Raw genomic sequence first — 23681 nt, forward strand, 5'->3', positions numbered from 1 at the left:
AGGTCCATCCCCGTCCCCAGACTCATCTGAAACCCTGAGGAGCTGCTGTCAGGGCCCTCGGTGCAGCGACTGGGGAAGAAACCGGTCTGATAGGACCGAATGGAGCTGTTGGACTTATAGTCCAGGTAGGACGGCAGAGGGTGCTGCTGCAGGGGCAGCTCCTCGTCCACACCTGCAGGAACCAGAGAGGGTCAACGAGAGCCAATGAGATGGAGCGGCTGTGATGACATCACTGTGACATCATTACCTTCAGACTCGGCCACCACCACGGCGAAGAACCGGACCGCCCCGTTTACGTCACTAAACCAGCTGCAGTTAAAGGAGAACCAGATGGAGGACTTGGTGACCACGGCAGACCAGGCACTGACCCGGGTGCTGAGGGGGGGCACCGGGGGACCTGCAGAGGACACCATAAAGACACGAGTTAAGACTTTAACCTGACCCTGAAAACTGGTTCTGTCCTGAGGTCTGAGGACACGTGGACTCAGGGTGGATCATGTGACCTGAGGTCTGAGGACACGTGGACTCAGGGTGGATCATGTGACCTGAGGTCTGAGGACACATGGACTCAGGGTGGATCATGTGACCTGAGGTCTGAGGACACCTGGACTCAGGGTGGATCATGTGTCATGAGGTCTGAGGACACCTGGACTCAGGGTGGATCATGTGTCATGAGGTCTGAGGACACGTGGACTCAGGGTGGATCATGTGTCATGAGGTCTGAGGACACCTGGACTCAGGGTGGATCATGTGTCATGAGGTCTGAGGACACGTGGACTCAGGGTGGATCATGTGACCTGAGGTCTGAGGACACGTGGACTCAGGGTGGATCATGTGTCATGAGGTCTGAGGACACGTGGACTCAGGGTGGATCATGTGACCTGAGGTCTGAGGACACCTGGACTCAGGGTGGATCATGTGACCTAAGGTCTGAGGACACCTGGACTCAGGGTGGATCATGTGACCTGAGGTCTGAGGACACCTGGACTCAGGGTGGATCATGTGTCATGAGGTCTGAGGACACCTGGACTCAGGGTGGATCATGTGTCATGAGGTCTGAGGACACCTGGACTCAGGGTGGATCATGTGTCATGAGGTCTGAGGACACGTGGACTCAGGGTGGATCATGTGTCATGAGTTCTGAGGACACCTGGACTCAGGGTGGATCATGTGACCTGAGGTCTGAGGACACGTGGACTCAGGGTGGATCATGTGACCTGAGGTCTGAGGACACGTGGACTCAGGGTGGATCATGTGACCTGAGGTCTGAGGACACGTGGACTCAGGGTGGATCATGTGACCTGAGGTCTGAGGAGACGTGGACTTACGATCGATCATGGTGACCACGCTGTCCTGGGCCTCGTCGCTGGTGGTCCCGTCTGAGATGACCTTGACGGAGACGGCGTAGCGTTTGTGGGGCTCCAGCTGGGTGACCAGGTAGCTGGTGGAGTCTCGGCTGGTCCGTCTGGAGTAGACGAGGACCCGGGAGTCCTGGTGGAGACACTCGATGGTGTAGGAGTCATAGTCGGCCTCCGGGGGTTCCCAGGAGCAGGAGATGGAGGTGGAGCTCTGAGGGCGACAGTGGAGGCTGTGGACTCGCTCCGGCTCTGCAGGGGGACACAAGGACTCAGAACTGGACTACAGGGTTCCACATACAGAGACGCACACACAGGGACTGATGCTGCCACCTACTGGTTCGGATGCTCTTGTGGATGGCGGTGCTGAAAGTGGGCGTGGCCTCAGGCTCAGTGGCCCCGCTGAGGGTGCGGAGGCTGAAGGTGTACAGGCGTCCCGGAAACATCCCCCTCAGGATGCGACTGCCTGAAGTCCGGCTGTGATACGGGTTGATGACGGACAGCCGGTCCTGAGGAGTCCACTGCAGGTCGAAGTCATCGTAGTCTGAGTCCGTGGGACCGGTCCAGGTGATCTCCAGGGAGGTGTTGGTGACCCCCCTGAACAGGAAGGAGGACGGAGGAGTGGGAGCTGGAGGAGGGAGAGGAGGTTAGTGAACAGCTCGCCCCCTGCTGGACAGGAGAGGAACTGCAACTCTTCTTAGACCCCAGGGGGGAGGGGGTCTGTGATGTGTATGTGTGGGTGTGTGTCTGTCTTACCGGTCCTGCCCAGTATGCTGGCTCTGTTGCTCAGTTCTCCGCTCAGACTCAGGACCTCGGCTCGGTACAGCCGACCCGGGATCAGGTCTGAGAAGACGCACTTGGTGACCTCTGACCCCAGCTGCTGCTCGGCCTTCTGGGAGCCGTCGGCTTTAAAGAGAGTCAGCAGGAAGCCGCTGAGGTCACCGCCTCCTCGAGTCCAGGTCACCCAGAGAGCATCAGACCGGTTCCCACTGTGAGCCTCCAGAGACCCCACGGCTGCTGGGACTGAAGACCAGACAGGAAGAGGGTCACATCAAAGCCTCTGTAAACACCTCACACACCTCACACACACCTCACACACCTCACACACACCTCACACACCTCACACACAACTGACACACACCTGACACACACCTGACACACACCTGACACACAACTGACACACACCTGACACACACCTAACACACACCTAACACACACACCTCACACACACCTGACACACATCATACACCTCACGGTCTCAGAGACCCTGCAGGTGTTATTGTAACAGCAGTCTGGCGCCCCCTGCTGGCTGAACGTGGTCACTGCCGTTTGTGTTTAATATAATGAAGGCTGGAAACCTTTACTGGCCTGATGTGGATTAGTCAGGATCAGTCAGAATAAGATCACCCCGCCCCCTCTCACCTGTCCTGGCCCAGGTGGAAGACTGGTTTCTGTACTCTCCGCTGTGCGTCACCACCATCAGCCTGTAGGGGGCTCCAGGTCTGAGGCCCTGGAAGGAGACCTGCTGACTGCCGGTCTGGCCGCGTCGCGTCTCCTGCAGCGAGTCGTCTGGTCTGTACAGGAAGATCTCGTAGAGGTCGAACTCCCCGTCAGGTGCAGTCCAGAGGAAGGACAGGCTGGTGGTGGTGTTGGTTTGAACGGTCAGATCGGTGACGGCTGCAGGCCCTGAAACCAGGAGAACCAGCAGACTGTGAGGACGGGTCTACACAGACCTGTCCCCCTGGCAGACGTCTGCCTGAAGCTCTCTCTGAATAACAACACGTACACAGAACATAACCCACATGTGATCTAAACTCTGATCTGAGCCGGTCGTGTCCTCGTCATCAGGACCTGCTGTCCGGACCCAGACCCCCTCAATGAAAGTCTCTGTTTTCAAAAGACTTGAAAACTAAGACACGTGGACTAAGTCTTCACTCAGAGAGTTCTCAAACAGCTCCCCTCACTCTGCTTCAGTTCTAATAAGAAACAGGAAGTCTGCTAACATAAACAGGAAGTCTTACGTGTGCGGGCCTCGGCACTGACCCCCCGGCTGTGGATCCCCCCGCTGCTGGTCTGGACCAGGACTCGGTACTTCTTCCCCGGGGTGAGGCGGTCGAACCTGAAGTCGGTGTGTCCGGAGGGCTGAGAGGAGTTATCGAGCAGGCTCCCTCTGTCGTCCTGAAGCTGCAGGACGTACCCGTCAGAGACCCCGAGGGCCTCCTGCCAGCTCACCTGGAGACTACAGGTGGAGAGGAGGGAGTCCACCTGCAGCCCGGTCACTGCGGAGGGAACTGGACACGCCCCCAGAAGATGACATCATTAATATCTGTTTATATGATGAATATCACAAAGAGGATGAGGGACAGTGACCCGGACACGGGGGACTCACTGAACATCATCCTGCAGGAACCGACTGATCACACGGACGAGCTCTGATCAAAACATGACTCAGTGAGAAACTGGGATTCTTGAGTCACGTGTTCTAAAAACACTTTTAAAGAAGTTTGAAAACTTGAATATTTAAAGAGACAGTACACCATTACTCTGCTCAGGTAAGAGTCTGAGGAGATGTGCTGGAGGAATGTTTGACCTGGAGGACGACACGTTGACTGAAGGAAAGGAGTTGTGTTGTTTGTCCGACTCTGCTGCTCAGATCTTAAAGGTGACATATTCTGCTCTTGTTCATCAACATATATTGGTCTAAGAGGTCCCCAAAACATGTCTTTAAAGTTTATTGCTCAAAAAAACACTTTGAAATCAGATTCTGGTCTGCCTGAAAACCCCTCTTTTTCAGCCCTGCTCAGAACAGTCTGTTTTCTCTCTGACCACGCCCCCTCAGGAAGTGGGTGTGGCCTCGGCCGTCCAGCACGTTGATCTAATGTTTACATGTTGGCTGAATATACGCGGCTGCTCACAGACCCGCGTTACTTCAACCCTCTGAATCTGATCCAGAATCTGATCCTGACGGAGAGGCGCCTGCAGCAGGACCTTTCTGAACCATTGGTCACAGATTTAGTGTTTCTTGTTGTTTTATTTGTCAGCATGTCGACGTGTGTCTTGGTACACAGCTACCAACATGTAGCTATGTGGCTATGCTAACTAGCGCTAGCACTTATCCATGACAAATAAAAATCATCCACTAGATCTTCAAATCTGCAGACGTGGGGAGTCAAAGCGACCTTTGTGTTTATTAAGACAGCCTACAACTAGCATGCCTCCCTCCTAAGCTCCTTGTTAGCACACATGTGTGCAGGGAATGAAAAACGGAGGAGGGGTTGAGTTGGTGGAGAAATCAGAACAGGGGCAGAATGGATTCTTTGACTTTTCGGGGGGTTTGTAGACAGGGACACAGATTTCAGGGAGAGAACCATTCAAAGTTGATTTTGGATGATATGTCACCTTTAAAAACATCCTCCGTGTTTTTAACGATGTTATCACACACTAACGTGATTTGCCACAGTGTCAACAGGCAGCTCAGGATGTGAGGTGTGCTGTCACCCTCTCCATCTGTGGGTTTGATTTGTGTGTGATCTGTCCCTGGTGTTGTTCTTGTCACGGGGACCAATCAGAGAGGAGTGTTTAGCAGAGCCGGGTGATGCGTACCTGTGCGTCCGTAGGCGGTGCTGTTGTTCAGCAGGTCTCCGCTCATGGACTGCACCGTCACCTGGTACACCTGACCGGGCTGCAGAGACCCGAACGTCACCTCGTTCTGCTGCTTGAGGACGAGCCGGACGTCCAGCTGTCGACTCTGTCGGAACAGGAACACGGAGTACCCGTCCACGTCCCCCTGACCCGGAGTCCAGCTCACCTTCAGACTGCTGCTGTCCCCCCCGTTACTGACCTGGATGTTCTTCACTTTACTGGGAACTGCAGAGAGGGGGCGGTCTGATCATCAGAGGTCTTTACTCTCACAGAGTCAACTTACATCAGGACTGACCAAGAAACTACAGACCTCTCAGTCCTCAGACCACCGAGGACCGACAGGTCTGTAGACCGGTCTCTGTAGTTCAGTGTCTGTAGTTGGTCTCACCTGTGCGGCCCTCTATAAACTCCGCCCTCTGGTTGGGCCCACTGAAGGTGGACACCAGGACCTTGTAGAGGCGTCCAGGTGTGAGGGAGGGCAGGACGCACTCCTCCACGCTGCCGCTCAGGGTGACGGGAGGAAACACCTTCATGTCGTTGAACAGCAGCTGGACCTCGTAGTGATCCACGTCACCTGGGGCTCCCGCCCACCTGACCCGCAGCTCCACCGTCCCCCGACCCGCCAGGACCAGAGACCGGACCGCCGCTGGGACTGCAGGAGGGACATAGAGCAGGTGAGAATGTGTGCAGGTGTGATACTTCATTAGAGGAGAATGTGTCATGTGACCAATCAGCCAATCAGCTGATGAGCTCAGACAGGGACCAATCACTGACCTTGTCTCCTGAGGTCTTAAACCCTCAGAAGGACTTAACGCTTCACTGTGTTCCTCAGAATCAGACCAAAGTGAAGATCAAAGCTCCAAGCTCTCTGACCACCAGGTAGCTAACAAAGCTAGCTTAGCATCAGATAGTTGCTACTTTAGCAGAGTTGTTGGTCTATCAGGAGCTCAGCCAATCAGAGAGCTCAGACTAAAGAGACATGTTTCTACTGTCGTACCCCCCTTAGATTAAACTTATACACCCAGGTGTGTTCCAGGTGTGTTCCAGGTCTGTTCTAGGTGTGTTCCAGGTGTGTTCTAGGTGTGTTCCAGGTGTGTTCTAGGTGTGTTCTAGGTGTGTTCTAGGTGTGTTCTAGGTGTGTTCCAGGTCTGTTCTAGGTGTGTTCCAGGTGTGTTCCAGGTGTGTTCCAGGTGTGTTCCAGGTGTGTTCCAAGTTTGTTCTCGGTGTGTACCAGGTGTGTTCCAGGTGTGTACCAGGTGTGTTCCAGGTGTGTTCTAGGTGTGTTCCAGGTCTGTTCTAGGTGTGTTCTAGGTGTGCTCTAGGTGTGTTCTAGGTGTGTTCTAGGTGTGTTCCAGGTCTGTTCTAGGTGTGTTCCAGGTGTGTTCCAGGTGTGTTCCAGGTGTGTTCCAGGTGTGTTCCAAGTTTGTTCTCGGTGTGTACCAGGTGTGTTCCAGGTGTGTTCCAGGTGTGTTCTAGGTGTGTTCTAGTGTGTTCCAGGTGTGTTCCAGGTGTGTTCCAGGTGTGTTCTAGGTTTGTTCCAGGTGTGTTCTAGGTTTGTTCTAGGTGTGTCCCAGGTGTGTTCTAGGTGTGTTCTAGGTGTGTTCTAGGTGTGTTCCAGGTGTGTTCTAGGTGTGTTCTAGGTGTGTTCCAGGTGTGTTCCCGGGGAGTTCCAGGTGTGTTCCAGGTGTGTTCCAGGTGTGTTCCAGGTGTGTTCTAGGTGTGTTCCAGGTGTGTTCTAGGTGTGTTCCAGGTGTGTTCTAGGTGTGTTCTAGGTGTGTTCTAGGTGTGTTCTAGGTGTGTCCTAGTGTGTTCCAGGTGTGTTCCAGGTGTGTTCCAGGTGTGTTCTAGGTGTGTTCTAGGTGTGTTCCATGTGTGTTCTAGGTGTGTTCTAGGTGTGTCCTAGTGTGTTCCAGGTGTGTTCCAGGTGTGTTCCAGGTGTGTTCTAGGTGTGTTACAGGTTTGTTACAGGTGTGTTCCAGGTGTGTTCTAGGTGTGTTCCAGGTGTGTTCCAGGTGTGTTCCAGGTGTGTTCCAGGTGTGTTCTAGGTGTGTTCCAGGTTTGTTCCAGGTGTGTTCCAGGTGTGTTCTAGGTGTGTTCCATTTGTGTTCTAGGTGTGTTCTAGGTGTGTCCTAGTGTGTTCCAGGTGTGTTCTAGTGTGTTCCAGGTGTGTTCTAGGTGTGTCCTAGTGTGTTCCAGGTGTGTTCCAGGTGTGTTCCAGGTGTGTTCTAGGTGTGTTCTAGGTGTGTTCCATGTGTGTTCTAGGTGTGTTCTAGGTGTGTTCTAGGTGTGTCCTAGTGTGTTCCAGGTGTGTTCCAGGTGTGTTCTAGGTGTGTTACAGGTTTGTTACAGGTGTGTTCCAGGTGTGTTCTAGGTGTGTTCCAGGTGTGTTCCAGGCGTGTTCCAGGTGTGTTCCAGGTGTGTTCTAGGTGTGTTACAGGTTTGTTCCAGGTGTGTTCCAGGTGTGTTCTAGGTGTGTTCCATGTGTGTTCTAGGTGTGTTCTAGGTGTGTCCTAGTGTGTTCCAGGTGTGTTCTAGTGTGTTCCAGGTGTGTTCTAGGTGTGTCCTAGGTGTGTTCCAGGTGTGTTCCAGGTGTGTTCTAGGTGTGTTCCAGTCGTGTTCCAGGTGTGTTCCAGGTGTGTTCCAGGTGTGTTCCAGGTGTGTTCCCGGGGAGTTCCAGGTGTGTTCCAGGTGTGTTCCAGGTGTGTTCCAGGTGTGTTCCAGGTGTGTTCTAGGTGTGTTTAGTGTCTGAGATGTCAGAGGTCACTTACACGTCCTGCCGTGGGTGGAGGCGGAGGTCTCGTACTTCCCGCTGCGTGTGGTGACCAGCACGGTGTAGAGCCTGCCGGGCGTCAGGTTGTGGAACACGCACTCGTTCTGCGTCTTTGGAACCGTCTGGTTCTGCAGGAACACGTTGTTGTGTTTGATGAACACCTTGTACTCATCCACGTCACCTGCAGCCGCACGCCAGTACACCTTCAGGTAGTCGTCCCGCGCAGAGTGCGTCGCCGTCGGGCTCTGCACCGGAGACGGCCCTGATGGGAGAGAGAGACGGGTCGTGTTAAAACGCTGAATGAGTGAATGAGTGAGTGAATGAGTGAATGAATGAATGAGTGAATGAGTGAATGAATGAATGAATGAATGAGTGAATGAGTGAATGAGTGAATGAATGAGTGAATGAGTGAATGAGTGAATGAGTGAATGAGTGAATGAATGAATGAGTGAATGAATGAATGAGTGAATGAATGAATGAATGAGTGAATGAGTGAATGAATGAATGAATGAGTGAATGAGTGAATGAGTGAATGAATGAGTGAATGAGTGAATGAATGAATGAGTGAATGAGTGAATGAGTGAATGAATGAATGAGTGAATGAGTGAATGAATGAATGAATGAGTGAATGAGTGAATGAGTGAATGAATGAATGAGTGAATGAGTGAATGAATGAGTGAATGAGTGAATGAATGAATGAGTGAATGAGTGAATGAGTGAATGAATGAGTGAATGAGTGAATGAGTGAATGAATGAGTGAATGAGTGAATGAGTGAATGAATGAGTGAATGAGTGAATGAATGAATGAGTGAATGAGTGAATGAGTGAATGAATGAATGAATGAGTGAATCAGTGAATGAATGAATGAATGAGTGAATGAGTGAATGAGTGAATGAATGAATGAGTGAATGAGTGAATGAGTGAATGAATGAATGAATGAATGAGTGAGTGAATGAATGAATGAATAAATGAGTGAATGAGTGAATGAATGAATGAGTGAATGAGTGAATGAGTGAATGAGTGAATGAATGAATGAATGAATGAATGAGTGAATGAGTGAATGAGTGAATGAATGAATGAATGAGTGAATGAGTGAATGAATGAATGAATAAATGAGTGAATGAGTGAATGAATGAATGAGTGAATGAGTGAATGAGTGAATGAGTGAATGAATGAATGAGTGAATGAGTGAATGAATGAATGAGTGAATGAGTGAGTGAGTGAATGAATGAATGGATGAAAAGCCTCACGTGTCCTCTCCTGGACGGAGGTGTGGTTGAGGGCGGAGCCACTCCTGGAGCTGATGGAGATGTTGTAGAGTCGTCCTGACACCAGAGAGTTGAACACACACTCTGGACTGTTCTTAGAGACCGACACGCTGTGAAGAGTCCTCTCGCTGTCACTCAGGGTAACCAGGTAACCCTCCACCTCGCCTGCAGCTGGACGCCATGACACGGTGAGGAAGTCAGACCGTCCGTTGTTACCGACCGTCACTTCTCCAACCGCCGCCGGGACTGAGAGAAAGAGGACGTGACATTATGGGCGTGGTTAAATATTGAATGTTTTGAATGTAAGCGAGCGTCTCACCTGTGCGTCCCTCCCTGATGCTCTGTCTGGAGGCGTGTCCGGCCCTGATGGCGGTCAGCACCACCCTGTAGAGCGCTCCTGGTCTCAGGTGGTTGAAGTGGATCCTGGTGGTGTCAGGTTTCAGACTCTGGTTCTTGATGATACTGCTGTCGTGGACCAGCAGGACGCCGTACGAGTCGATGTCCCCGGGCGCTGGCTCCCAGTCCGCCTGCAGGCTGTCGGTGCTGCCGCCGTTCGAGACCCGCAGCTCGCCTACCTGAGCCGGAGCTGAGGGGGGACAGAGAAGACTAAGGTGAGAGTGCGCCCCATTCACAGAAGGTTTAAGTCCTGGTCTCAGTGGTCCCTGGTTTGACCCCTGCCCGGGCCCCCCATGCTGTAAGTCCTCCCTCACCCTCTGCCCGTCCCTGTCCTGGTGATGTTAACTTCCTGTGAGTCTAAGGAGGAGCAGCGGGGACGGGTTCTGATTATCCATGAAGAAGAAGAAGTGTGTTGGGGGGGTGGTGGATCAGGGGCACAGCGGGTCTCTGACTCATGGTTTGATCCTGTAGTCCCCACATTGGAGCCTCCAGCAAGCTGTGAGCCAGTCTGACGTACCTGTGCGCGAGGTCACAGAGGTGGAGCTGCTCAGGTTTCCACTGTTGGTCGTCACGGTGACGGTGTACAGGCGTCCAGGTGTGAGCAGGTTGAAGGTGCAGTCTGTGGCCTCCCAGGAGAGCAGCCTCTGGTCCCGCAGGGTGGGGGGGTCAGTCTCTCTGAGGACCACTGTGAAACTGTCCCATTCACCGTGGGGTCGCCTCCAGAGCACGCTCAGAACGGTCTCATCAGAACGCCGGACCACCAGCTGCTGCACGGGGGCAGGGCCTGTGGGGGACAGGTTATCACCTCATTAAACACCTGTACGCTCCCTCAAAGCCCCCCACCTGAAGGTCAGAGCCTACCACCCTCTCTTAAGGTCAGAGCCCCACCCCTGAAGGTCAGAGCCCCCCACCCTCTCTTAAGGTCAGAGCCCCACCCCTGAAGATCAGAGCCCCCCCCACCTTAAGGTCAGAGCCCCCCCCCACCTGAAGGTCAGAGCCCCCCCTGAAGATCAGAGTCCCCCCACCACTGCAGGTCAGAGCCCCCCACCCCCCTGAAAGTCATAGCCCCCCGGAGGTCAGACCTCTCATGAAATAGAAGGGTGTGAACTGACCCAGCCGCCTGCTGCAGGACGCCGTGTTACGCAGCACGCCGCTGTGCGTGGAGACCTCGGCCAGGTACAGTCGACCCGGCAGCAGACCGAGGTTCAGGCGGGAGAACTCGACCTGCGTGCTGTGGTTACTGACGGTCTGGTTGGAGAGAACTTGGGACCCGTTCTTCAGCAGCACGATGAAGTACTCGTAGTCTCCTCTAGGGGGCGACCAGCTTACCTTCAGAGCCCCGCCCCCCCTGAGCAGGGACATGGAGAGGGACGACACCTTCCCAGGTACTGAAACAGAACCAAGAGATGAGGCCGGGTAAAATAAGAATACATCAGTTTAGACCTAGTCCAGTACCTGTCCTGGTGCTGGTCCTGGTCTCACAGCTCAGTCCCCCTGCTGAAGTCCTGACCCTGAGCTCGTACCTGCGTCCAGGTGTCAGACCTTTGAACACCTGTTGGGTGATGTTGGGTGGTAGGTGGAGCTCCCGGGGGTCAGATCCCTGAGAAGACAGGGTCAGCAGATAGACCTCCAGCCCCCCTTCAGGTGGACTCCATGAAGCCTGCAGACTGTTTGAGCTGCCGTTGTGGTCCAGGATCAGGTCTGAGACGGCCGCAGGGACTGAGGGGCGTCAGAGGAAAGGATACAGGTGAGCCACAGCTTCACGGGTGTTCATGTTTATCAGAGCTGTGAACACACACCTGTGACAGCCTGCCTGGAGGCGGAGCTCTGCAGGCCCACAGCCTCTGTTACCACGGTGACCTTGTACAGGGTCCCAGGCTGCAGGTGGTCCAGGTGAGCCGAGGTCTCTGAGTTTAAAGTAGTGAAGTTCTTCAGAAGAACCCGATCCTGATCCGTCAGCAGAACCCTGAACCTCTCCAAATGGCCTGGACCCCCACGCCACGACACGTTGAGACCGTGAGAGGACGAGGACCAGACCTGCAGACCGAGGACAGGTGAGGGGGCTGCAGGGGGGACAGGAAGTCACAGGTTAACAGCAGGTAACAGCTGAGAGGAGACTGACAGGTGTCACACACACACATATATGTATATGTATATATGTTATATACATATACATATATATAACATAATAACACACATATATATATATGTGTGTGTGATAGATATGTGTATATAACCTAGACCTTCACAGGGTCATGGTAGCTCCTCCTCTCTGTCTCTAATCATCCTGTTCTTTAACAAACAGAGCCTCAACATCCTGCCGCTCACATAATGACAGGAGGGAAGTGTGTGTGTGGTTGGGGGGGGGGGGGGGGGGGGGGGTACATTCCAAAAGAACTCTGTGGACCTTTACAAGCGGCACTTTCAGAAACAAACACTTCAGATTTGCCAAGTTTTCTAAGAACTTCATAAGACTGAAAAACAAAGCTTCACAAAGTCCAAAACTTGCAGCTCCTCCAGAGTCCACTAGAGTGTGTCTCCTGCAGTGAGTCAGTCCCCATAGAGCCCCATGTTTACAGCCTGGTACAAAAACAGTTTGGGTCTCTATAGCTCATTTCTGTCATCATGACGACTGTACGTCTGAATTTATAAACTCACCTGTTTACAGCAGGTGAAGGGTTAAAGGGAGGGTTAGTCTGAAGTGTTGATCATGTGACTCTGTGTTGTATTGAACATATTGATCATGTGACTCTGTGTTGTATTGAACATAGTGATCATGTGACTCTGTGTTGTATTGAACATATTGATCATGTGACTCTGTGTTGTATTGAACATATTGATCATGTGACTCTGTGTTGTATTGAACATAGTGATCATGTGACTCTGTGTTGTATCCGGTCATCATGACTCGGTGGTTCTCACCTGTGCGTATCGACACGTTGCTCCTCGCTCCGTCCTTCTTGGAGACCAGGGTCAGTCTGTACAGACTCCCAGGTGTCAGATCAGGGATCAGGCAGGTGAAGTCAGTCCTTGACTCCCCATCGAGGTCACAGTGGGCGGAGTCAGGCTGGGCGGAGTCAGGCTGGGCGGAGTCAGGCTGGGCGGAGTCGGTATGGGTGTAGTCAGAGTGGGCGGGGCCATCGATGATCACAGTAAAGTTACAGAAGCGTGCGACGGTGCTGAATTTAACCACGGCTGAGTCCGAGCTGGACCTGATCTCTGTGAAGTTCACCGCACAGCGGGGGACCTCTGGGGGACGCACCTGCAACAGGAAGTGACATCATAGAGGTGAGGGTCCTCCAGTTTATACTTCAGGTTCAGCTTCGTTGATTTTGGCGTCCAGTTTCTGTCAGTGACGGTTTACTTTACCTGAAGCGTCTGATCCATATTCACCATCATGTCTCAGTAAAACCACCTGAAGGGTTCAGGATCTCAGGTGAACCAGATCCACCTTACTTCCTCTCTCGACCCCAACAACTCTCTCTCTCTCTCTCTCTCTCTGCAGATCCACCAGCACATTCATTTCGGGTCGACATGATCCACAGATCCAGGACAGGGAGGGACTAAACCTGGTCCGGAATGTCCGAACTGTGCAACAAAGTCTGGGACCACATGTCTCCATCTAAGTCCTCCTGACCCTGCACATCTTAAATCACACACAATCCACCATAGACCACATCACACATAATCTACCAGAGACAGCATCACACATAGTCCACTATAGACCACATCACACATAATCTACCAGAGACAGCATCACACATAGTCCACCATAGACCACATCACACATAATCTACCAGAGACAGCATCACACATAGTCCACCATAGACCACATCACACATAATCCACAAGAGACAGCATCACACATAGTCCACTATAGACCACATCACACATAATCTACCAGAGACTGCATCACACATAGTCCACTATAGACCACATCACACATAATCCACAAGAGACTGCATCACACATAGTCCACTATAGACCACATCACACATAATCCACAAGAGACTGCATCACACATAGTCCACTATAGACCACATCACACATAATCCACAAGAGACTGCATCACACATAGTCCACTATAGACCACATCACTTATAATCCACAAGAGACAGCATCACACATAGTCCACCATAGACCACATCACACATAATCCACAAGAGACTGCATCACACATAATCCACCATAGACCACATCACACGTAGTCCACAAGAGATCATATCACAGTCCACCATAGACCACATCACACATAATCCACAAGAGACAGCATCACACATAGTCCACCAAAGATCGCATCACACATAAACCATAGACCACTTCACATAGCTCACCAGAGACCCACCACACATAACCCACCAGAGACTGTATCACACATAGTCCACCAGATCCAGATCACATTTTCAACAAAGCTTCTTGCAGACCTGTTCCCTCTCAGAGTCTCAGACCGGCTCTATACAGACATGTTCCCTCTTAGAGTCTCAGACCAGCTCTCTGTAGACCTGTTCCCTCTCAGAGGCTCAGACCGGCTCCCCACCCTGCCTTCCTTCCGGACTCTCTGTGGCGGCTCCATCAGAGTCGGCCATTGTTCTGGATCAGTGAGAGTTGTCCAATCAGGAAGCAGCTTCAGGAGCGCTAAATATAGCAGAGCGAACGCTGAACAGATTCAAACAGGAAACACGAAAACTCCAGAGTTTACTCGAGTCTGATCATCAGGGGTCCATCATAGTGGACTAGTTTGATACCAGAGGCCTGAAACATCCCAAAGATCTCCACCTACTGAAAACTACAGGTTCATCAACAGGTAAGAGTCCAGATCAAAGACCTGGACCTGCTGTTCAAAACTGACAACACTCACTGCAGAGGTCCTGCAAACACACCTGAGAGAGCTACATCCCAAACACTCCTGAGACCCTGACAGGTGCATGATGGGAAATTATGTCAACATGAAGCTGTAGTCAGACAGAGACCCTGACAGGTGGAGCAGTTTAGCTCTGAATCATGAGACAGAGGTGCAGAAGGAGTACTCACAGGTTGGGTGGAGGTCTCAGGTATAGTCGTAGTCTCAGGAGGAGCTGAGGTTGATCTGATGGTTGTTGTAGCTGCAGGTGGAGTTGGCCTGGTTGTGGTTGCAGTGGTTGTAGACATGGTTGTGGTTGGAGGGGGGATGGTAATGACAGCTGTGGTGGAGGCTTCAGTGGGTGTAGCTGTTGTAGAAGGTGAAGCTGTTGATTTGACGGTTGTAGAAGGTGTAGCTGTTGATTTGACGGCTGTAGAAGGTGTAGCTGTTGACTTGACGGCTGTAGAAGGTGTAGTTGTTGATTTGATGGCTGTAAAAGGTGTAGCTGATGATTTGACGGCTGTAGAAGGCGTAGCTGTTGATTTGACGGCTGTAGAAGGTGTAGCTGTTGATTCGACGGCTGTAGAAGGTGTAGCTGTTGTTTTGACGGTTGTAGAAGGTGTAGCTGTTGATTCGACGGATGTAGAAGGTGTAGCTGTTGATTTGACGGATGTAGAAGGTGTAGCTGTTGATTTTGCGGCTGTAGAAGGTGTAGCTGTTGATTTGACGGCTGTAGAAGGTGTAGCTGTTGATTTTGCGGCTGTAGAAGGTGTAGCTGTTGTTTTGACGGATGTAGAAGGTGTAGCTGTTGATTTGACGGCTGTAGAAGGTGTAGCTGTTGATTCGACGGTTGCAGAAGGTGTAGCTGTTGATTTGACAGCTGTAGAAGGTGTAGCTGTTGATTTGACAGCTGTAGAAGGTGTAGCTGTTGAATTGACGGCTGCAGAAGGTGTAGCGTTTGATTTGACAGATGTAGAAGGCGTAGCTGTTGATTTGACGGATGTAGAAGGCGTAGCTGTTGATTTGACGGATGTAGAAGGTGAAGCTGTTGATTTGACAGATGTAGAAGGCGTAGCTGTTGATTTGACGGATGTAGAAGGTGTAGCTGTTGATTTGACAGATGTAGAAGGTGTAGCTGTTGATTTGACGGATGTAGAAGGCGTAGCTGTTGATTCGACGGTTGCAGAAGGTGTAGCTGTTGATTTGACAGATGTAGAAGGCGTAGCTGTTGATTTGACGGATGTAGAAGGCGTAGCTGTTGATTTGACGGCTGTAGAAGGCGTAGCTGTTGATTTGACGGCTGTAGAAGGCGTAGCTGTTGATTTGACGGCTGTAGAAGGCGTAGCTGTTGATTTGACGGATGCAGAAGGCGTAGCTGTTGATTTGACGGCTGTAGAAGGCGTAGCTGTTGATTTGACGGCTGTAGAAGGCGTAGCTGTTGATTTGACGGCTGTAGAAGGTGTAGCTGTTGATTTGACGATTGTAGAAGGCGTAGCTGTTGATTTGACGGCTGTAGAAGGTGTAGCTGTTGATTTGACGGCTGTAGAAGGCGTAGCTGTTGATTTGACGGATGTAGAAGGCGTAGCTGTTGATTTGACGGATGTAGAAGGCGTAGCTGTTGATTTGACGGCTGTAGAAGGTGTAGCTGGTAGAGTTGTGATGTTGGCTTCTCCTGTAGAAGTCAGCTCAGCTGATGGAGGAGTGGGTGGAGCCTCTGTGATGGTGGAGTCTTCAGTCTGAGCCTCAGAGACTGTAAGCAGCATGGAGGTGACGGAGGAGGATGCCTGTGTAGCTGTAGGCAGAGCTCTAGGGTTGGATGGAGGATCCGTCTCTGTTACTGATGTAGACCTCAAACCTGAAGGAGGTGCAGCGGAGGTGGAGGCGGGTGGAGCACTGCCTGCTGAATAACCTGTGTGTGTGTTTGAGTCAGAAACAAATGGACCAGCAGAGAGACCAGGACCTGGACTCGAGGTGGACTCTGAAGAAGAGGAGAATGTGGTGGAGGAGGAGGAAGAGGAGGCTGTGTGCTCCACCTCAGTCCTGACCCCTGACCTCTGTGATGTCATTGACAGCGTGGAGGAGGAGCCAACATGGCGTCCGTGTGACGCTGACAGTTCAGTGGCTGATGGAGCCCCAGACTGAGGGCCAGGTGACCTCACAGTTCGAGGTCTGCTGATGTCATTCAGGTGTGTTGGAGCTCCATCCCATGTGGGCGGGTGGTGTTCTGGGGTGTAGTCAGGTGTTGATGGGTGGTGGTGTGATCTGGTGTCAGGGTGGTGTTCTGAGATGGGGTCAGGTGTTGATGGGTGGTGTTCCGAGGTGTTGTCGGATGTTGATGGATGGTGCTCTGAGGTGGTGTCGGATGTTGATGGGTGTTGTTCTGAGGTGTTGTCTAATGTTGATGGGTGGTGTTCTGAAGTGGTGTCGGATGTTGATGGGTGGTGCTCTGAGGTGTTGTCGGATGTTGATGGGTGGTGTTCTGAGGTGGTGTCTAATGTTGATGGGTGGTGGTCTGAGGTGCTGTCCGGTGTTGACGGGTGGTGTTCGGAGGTGTTGTCGGATGTTGATGGGTGGTGTTCCGAGGTGTTGTCTGATGTTGACGGGTGGTGTTCGGAGGTGTTGTAGGATGTTGACGGGTGGTGTTCCGAGGTGTTGTCTGATGTTGATGGATGGTGTGCTGAGGTGGTGTCTGATGTAGATGGGTGGTGTTCTGAGATGGGGTCAGGTGTTGACGGGTGGTGTTCTGAGGTGTTGTCTGATGTTGATGGGTGGTGTTCCGAGGTGTTGTCGGATGTTGATGGGTGGTGTTCCGAGGTGTTCTCAGATGTAGATGGGTGGTGTTCTGAGATGGGGTCAGGTGTTGACGGGTGGTGTTCTGAGGTGTTGTCTGATGTTGATGGGTGGTGTTCCGAGGTGTTGTCTGATGTTGATGGGTGGTGTTCCGAGGTGTTCTCAGATGTAGATGGGTGGTGTTCTGAGATGGGGTCAGGTGTTGACGGGTGGTGTTCTGAGGTGTTGTCTGATGTTGATGGGTGGTGTTCCGAGGTGTTGTCGGATGTTGACGGGTGGTGTTCCGAGGTGTTCTCCGATGTAGATGGGTGGTGTTCTGAGATGGGGTCAGGTGTTGTGGTTCTGTGGGGTCTCTTTGTGTTCAGTAGCTTTGTATTAGAGTCCGGGATGGAGGGACTTGTGATGTAGAGTCTCAGGGGTTTATAGGTGGAGGAATCAAAGGTGGAGGACACCGGAGACGTGTCTGAAAAACAAACAGAGACCAGCTGAGTCAGATCATTCAGAGGAAGGACACCTGAAGACAGAGACAGACACTGTAAGGAAAACACTTGTTAGACCTCCACCTTCCTCGAGGGGGCCGTCAGTTCTGCAGTTCCTCCAGTGTCCACTAGAGGCTGTCTGATAAACTGAGTCACTTCCTATTGAGCCTCATGTTAAGGGTCCTAGAGGTGGAGCTGAGGCCATAGCCTAGCCATCTGGCTAACAGCTACGTCACACCAACCTGTCAGTCAAATAGGCCACGCCCCTAACCCTCCCTTTAACCCTTAACCTGCTGTAGACACCTGGTGGACACTTGCAGTACTGCAGACACTTACCTCCTTAAGAAAGAGACTTCTGTTGAAGCTTTAATGCCAACATCAACATAAACGTGCTGACATCCAGGGAACAGCGCCCCCTGTAGGACATATTTTAGAGCTGTTACAGGATGTGGTGTAACAGTGAAAGCTGCACCCCGATGAAACTCTGTCCTTGTTATTGAATCTTCAGGAAGTCGGTTTATTTCTCTCTTTGTTCCAAACTCATAAAACCAGACGGAGGCTCGGGGGAGTGACGGAGGTGTTCATTGTTTCAATCAGAGAGGGATCAAACAGGTTGGTGTGACGTGTGTGTGTGTGTGTGTGTGTGTGTGTGTGTGTGTGTGTGTGTGTGTGTGTGAGTGAGTGAGTGTGTGTGTGTGTGTATGTGAGTGAGTGAGTGTGTGTTTTGACAGGAAGTAAAATGTTGACGTTTTTCCTGCTGCACTTGGTGAACTGACACAAAAGCTCCTTAACTCACTTCCTGATGTTCACTAGCTAACAGTTTATTAGCATGCTAAGGTTAGCTGATTGTTAGCATGCTAACTGTTAGCATGCTAAGGTTAGTTGATTGTTAAAGGCTGTTGGTAATAGCATTAGCATGGTTGCTAAGAGTTAAAGTAGAGGGTTTGTAGCCGGTCTTAAACACAGGACCAGGTTCAGTATTAGTCCTCCTCGGGTCACAGCGGCGCGGGGCTACACTCTGTCCATCATGACAAGACACACGCTCTGATTGGACAGAGTACAACAGAGTCCAGCAGAGTCCAACAGAGTCAGAGTCCCGCAGAGTCCAACAGAGTCCAACAGAGTCAGAGTCCCGCAGAGTCCAACAGAGTCCAACAGAGTCAGAGTCCAGCAGAGTCCAACAGAACCAGAGTCCTAAAGAGTCCAACAGAGACCAACAGAGGTCAACAGAGTCCAACAGAGTCCAGCAGAGTCCAACAGTCAGATTCCAACGGAGTCCAGCAGAGTCCAGCAGAGTCCAGCAGAGTCAGAGTCCAGCAGAGTCCAGCAGAGACCAACAGAGGTCAACAGAGTCCAACAGAGTCCAGCAGAGTCCAACAGTCAGATTCCAACGGAGTCCAGCAGAGTCCAGCATAAGAGCCCAAAAGAGTCCAACAGAGCCAGAATCCAGCAGAATCAGAGCCCAGCAGAGTCCAACAGAGTCCAACAGAACCAGAGTCTTAAAGAGTCAGAGTCCAACAGAGTCCAACAGAACCAGAGTCCTAAAGAGTCAGAGTCCAACAGAGTCCAACAGAGTCAAAGTCCAACACAATCAGAGTCCAGCAGAGTCAAACAGTCAGAGGACAACAGAGTCAGAGTCCAACAGAGTCCAACAGTCAGAGTCCAGCAGAGTCAGTGTCCAACAGAGTCTAACAGAGTCTCACAGGGCCTCACAGGGTCCAACAGATTCTCATAGAGTCCCACATAGACTCACAGGGTCTAACAGAGTCTCACAGGGTCTCACAGGGTCTCACAGGGTCTAACAGAGACCCACAGAGTATCACAGGGTCTAACAATGATCAGATTAATTATGGATCCATCAGCTGAATGAACTCTGGACTCTTCAGACTCAGAGGAGATCTGGTGGTCCCTGTGAGTCTGGAATAATGCTTGTTTGGTTTAGATTAACAGGACCAGTCTAGTCTTCATGAACGGGGGTCTGAGGGTCTGCTGCAGTGACCCTGACCTAAGTGTGGCTCTTCAGTGTTGGTCCTCCTGCTCAGACTTCAGTCTCATGTTGACCATAAAAAACTGATGATTGGAGCTTTAATGACGCGGTCTGGTCTGAATACAGAGTCCAGGTCTACACTAGGTTCGCTCTGGTCCTCCTGAGCTGTGGGTCAATCACATGTGAGCTCAAGAGTGAAGTCTTACTGCTCAGAGTGCGTAGTCCTGTCTTCAGTCTGGTCTTTAGTCCGGTCTTTAGTCTGTGTCAATAAATGACTCCAGTCTGACTCTGATTGGTGGATGAGGTCTCAGATCTCAGCCTGTCTCTGGAGGTCTCAGATCTCAGCCTGTCTCTGGAGGTCTCAGATCTCAGCCTGTCTCTGGAGGTCTCAGATTCAGAGTCTGAGGGACGGACACGGTTTGAAGCAGAGAACATTAACAACATTAAAGAAACTCAGAGTACTCACACACTGAACTGAGCGCGCTCAGAAGCGTGAAGACCAGCAGCGTCGATGCATCCATGTTTCTGCGTCTGTGGTCGAGCTGAGTGTGGAGACCAAAGGAAGTGTGTGTGTGTGTGTGTGTGTGTGTGTGTGTGTGTGTGTGTGAGAGGAAAGAGGTGACCCGCACAGCTTCCTCCAATTCAACCAGACACACACACACACACACACACACACACACACACACACACACACACACACATACAGAGAGAATGAGTCCTCGACTGTCGGAAATACCACAACACATCCCACAATAACACACACAGTTACACACACACACACACACACACACACACACACACATACATACACACAACTACACACTACCATTGTACATACCACAGTCACACTGAGTTTATTAATTAAATCTCTTCATAAGAAAAAATATTAGATGTAGATATATATACATCTAATATATATATATTAGATGTATATATATATATATATATATTAGATGTATATATATATATATATATATTAGATGTATATGAAAACATATATATATAATATATACTATCGATATATTATATATACCATATGTATTACATATATTCTATATATATTAGATATAGAATATATGTAATATTTATTCATAACATATATATTATATATATATTTATACTATATATATATTAAATATATGTGTAATATAAAAAGGTTAATATCGTTTTTATATTTGTATATGTAGAGTTTGATTTAAAGACCTGCCTCCTGAGAGTCAGGTCTCTATCATCAGGTCTCAGAGAGTCAGGTCTCAGAGAGTCAGGTCTCTATCATCAGGTCTCTATCATCAGGTCTCTATCATCAGGTCTCTATCATCAGGTCTCAGAGAGTCAGGTCTCAGAGAGTCAGGTCTTAGAGTCAGGTCTCTATCATCAGGTCTCAGAGTCAGGTCTCAGAGTCAGGTCCCCTCACTCAGAGGGTCTGTGTTCGGGTTGTCTCCTCACTCAGAGGGTCTGTGTTCAGGTTGTCTCCTCACTCAGAGGGTCTGTGTTCGGGTTGTCTCCTCACTCAGAGGGTCTGCGTTCGGGTGTCCCCTCACTCAGAGGGTCTGTGTTCAGGTTGTCTCCTCACTCAGAGGGTCTGCGTTTGGGAGTCCCCTCACTCAGAGGGTCTGCGTTCAGGAGTCTCCTCACTCAGAGGGTCTGTGTTCGGGTGTCCCCTCACTCAGAGGGTCTGCGTTTGGGAGTCCCCTCACTCAGAGGGTCTGCGTTCAGGAGTCTCCTCACTCAGAGGGTCTGTGTTCAGGTTGTCTCCTCACTCAGAGGGTCTGTGTTCAGGTTGTCTCCTCCCTCAGAGGGTTTTGTTCCGCGTAATCTGAGCCGTAAAGATTCACAGTCCTCTTCCTCCCTGATCCCCCCGCCCGGTTTACTGACATCCTGTCCTGTCAGGAGGAAGGTGATGAGGAAGAGGAGGAAGACAGACTCCTCCACCCTGAACATCCTGGCTGCAGCATTCAGGGCCGACCTGACACGGACTCTGTGAGTCCCCGAGAGAACCAGAGCTCTGAACCAGGACTTACACAGTGTGTGTGTGTGTGTGTGTGTGTGTGTGTGTGTGTGTGTGTGTGTGTGTGTGTGTGTGTGTGTGTGTGTGTAAGAAACTGGGGAGAGGGGGGGTTGGGACCAGGATCAAGACCTGGGCCAGGACCTGTTTCTATGGCGTGCAGGCTTAGTGTGTCACCTTCTCCTGCAGACATCCATCTGTCCTCAGGGGTCAGAGGTCACGGTCTGGGCGTGCTGAATGTCCTGCTCACTGATTGGCTGATGGAGACTTCCTGGACAGAGGGTCAGGAGGACAAGCTTTCTGACTCTGTGTGTGTGTGTGTGTGTGTGTGTGTGTGTGTGTGTGTGTGTGTGTGTGTGTGTGTGTGTGTGTGTGTGTGTGTGTGTGTGTGTGTGTGTGACTTGAGGACGTTGTTTTTGACTCTCTCGGTGGTGATCAGACGTCCAGACTCCAGGAAGGGAACCGGCTCCTCGGCCCTGAGCAGGACTCAGTGGCAGCCTCTAGTGGACTCTGTAGGAACTGCAGGTTTCAGACTTCAGACTCTGAGAGGACGAACATCAAATCATTTTAACGTCTTTAAACGTTTTAAATCATTCAGGCAGAGAAACAGGAAGTCCTCTCTGAAGAACCGTCTCCTCAGTGACCTTTGACCCCAGAAGGGCCACACACACCTGCACCTCTGTACACATTAACACACTCAGGTGACGACAGCACCTCCCGTCTGTTTCCTTGCTCTGAGGGGGCGGAGCATCAAGTGCTGCTTAGCTGTGATTGGTGCTCAGACAGTAGAGGTGAGTGTGACCCTGGAACTCTGGGATTTGTAGTTTTTAATGGTCACATGACTGATCATCATACTTCCTGTTTCTCCTGCAGGTGAAGACTCGATAATCTGTCACTTCAAATAATCCAGAGATGTTTTTGTGATGACGAACTTTTAATCCAACTTTAACTTTTATTAACGATCTATTCAGAACTCACTTTGTTCTACTTCAGTGTTCTTTCACTTTGTTCTCTTTCCCTTTTTTCTTTCCCTTTTTCTTTCACTTTGTTCTCCTTCACATTGTTTTCTTTTACTTTGTTCTTTCACTTTGTTCTACTTCACTTTGTTCTCTTTCACTTTTTATTTCACTTTGATCTCTTTCACTGTGTTCTTTCACTTTGTTCTCTTTCCCTTTTTTTCTTTCACTTAGTTCTCTTTCACTTAGTTCTCCTTCACATTGTTTTCTTTTACTTTGTTCTCTTTCACTTTGTTCTTTCACTTTTTCTTTCACTTTGTTCTACTTCAGTGTTCTTTCACTTGGTTTCCCTTTTTTTCTTTCACTTTGTTCTCCTTCACATTGTTTTCTTTTACTTTGTTCTCTTTCACTTTGTTCTCTTTCACTTAGTTCTCCTTCACATTGTTTTCTTTTACTTTGTTCTCTTTCACTTTGTTCTTTCACTTTTTCTTTCACTTTGTTCTACTTCAGTGTTCTTTCACTTGGTTTCCCTTTTTTTCTTTCACTTTGTTCTCCTTCACATTGTTTTCTTTTACTTTGTTCTCTTTCACTTTGTTCTCTTTCCCTTTTTTTCTTTCACTTTGTTCTCTTTCACTTTTTCTTTCACTTTGTTCTCCTTCACATTGTTTTCTTTTACTTTGTTCTCTTTCACTTTGTTCTACTTCACTTTGTTCTCTTTGACTTTTTCTTTCACTTTGTTCTACTTCAGTGTTCTTTCACTTTGTTTCCCTTTTTTTCTTTCACTTTGTTCTCCTTCACATTGTTTTCTTTTACTTTGTTCTTTCACTTTGTTCTCTTTCCCTTTTTCTTTCACTTTGTTCTCCTTCACATTGTTTTCTTTTACTTTGTTCTCTTTCACTTTGTTCTACTTCACTTTGTTTCCTTTCACTTTGTTCTAATTCACATTGTTTTCTTTCAGTTTTTTCTGTTTCAACCGTTCTTATCAGACAGAAAACCAGACTCCTCCCTCCTCCCCCCCCCTCCCCCCCTCCTCCCTCCCTCCTCCCTCCCTCCCCCCTCCCCTCCTCCCTCCCTCCCCCCTCAGAGTCACTTCCCAGAGGTCACAGAGGAGGCGGACTCGTTTGTTCTTCTCTTCATAAAATAATTTAATAACATTTGAAAAGTACAAATATAAAACACCAGTGAAGGGCGTG

General features: G+C 50.2%; 1 protein-coding gene across 1 annotated transcript in view; it reads right to left on the reverse strand.

Moving 5' to 3' along the window:
• Positions 1-21468, reverse strand: part of LOC117814269 (receptor-type tyrosine-protein phosphatase beta-like) — a 28577-nt gene extending 7109 nt beyond the window's left edge. Inside the window, exons 1-20 of the mRNA XM_034685495.1 lie at positions 21288-21468; positions 19815-19928; positions 14463-17524; positions 12354-12693; positions 11231-11494; positions 10887-11150; positions 10544-10819; positions 9949-10215; positions 9355-9621; positions 9018-9281; positions 7766-8029; positions 5386-5649; positions 4959-5222; positions 3377-3646; positions 2778-3041; positions 2112-2378; positions 1693-1983; positions 1329-1607; positions 248-397; positions 1-172 (exon numbers count right to left, since the gene is read on the reverse strand). The exon at positions 1-172 is cut by the window's left edge and continues 99 nt beyond it. Coding sequence (XP_034541386.1) covers positions 1-172; positions 248-397; positions 1329-1607; positions 1693-1983; positions 2112-2378; positions 2778-3041; positions 3377-3646; positions 4959-5222; positions 5386-5649; positions 7766-8029; positions 9018-9281; positions 9355-9621; positions 9949-10215; positions 10544-10819; positions 10887-11150; positions 11231-11494; positions 12354-12693; positions 14463-17524; positions 19815-19928; positions 21288-21468 — 7784 coding nt within the window. The remainder of the gene's footprint in view (positions 173-247; positions 398-1328; positions 1608-1692; positions 1984-2111; positions 2379-2777; positions 3042-3376; positions 3647-4958; positions 5223-5385; positions 5650-7765; positions 8030-9017; positions 9282-9354; positions 9622-9948; positions 10216-10543; positions 10820-10886; positions 11151-11230; positions 11495-12353; positions 12694-14462; positions 17525-19814; positions 19929-21287) is intronic.
• Between the last annotated feature and the right edge of the window lie 2213 nt (positions 21469-23681).

Source organism: Notolabrus celidotus, chromosome 6 (assembly GCF_009762535.1).
Source record: "Notolabrus celidotus isolate fNotCel1 chromosome 6, fNotCel1.pri, whole genome shotgun sequence".
In the NCBI taxonomy this organism is placed as follows: domain Eukaryota; kingdom Metazoa; phylum Chordata; class Actinopteri; order Labriformes; family Labridae; genus Notolabrus; species Notolabrus celidotus.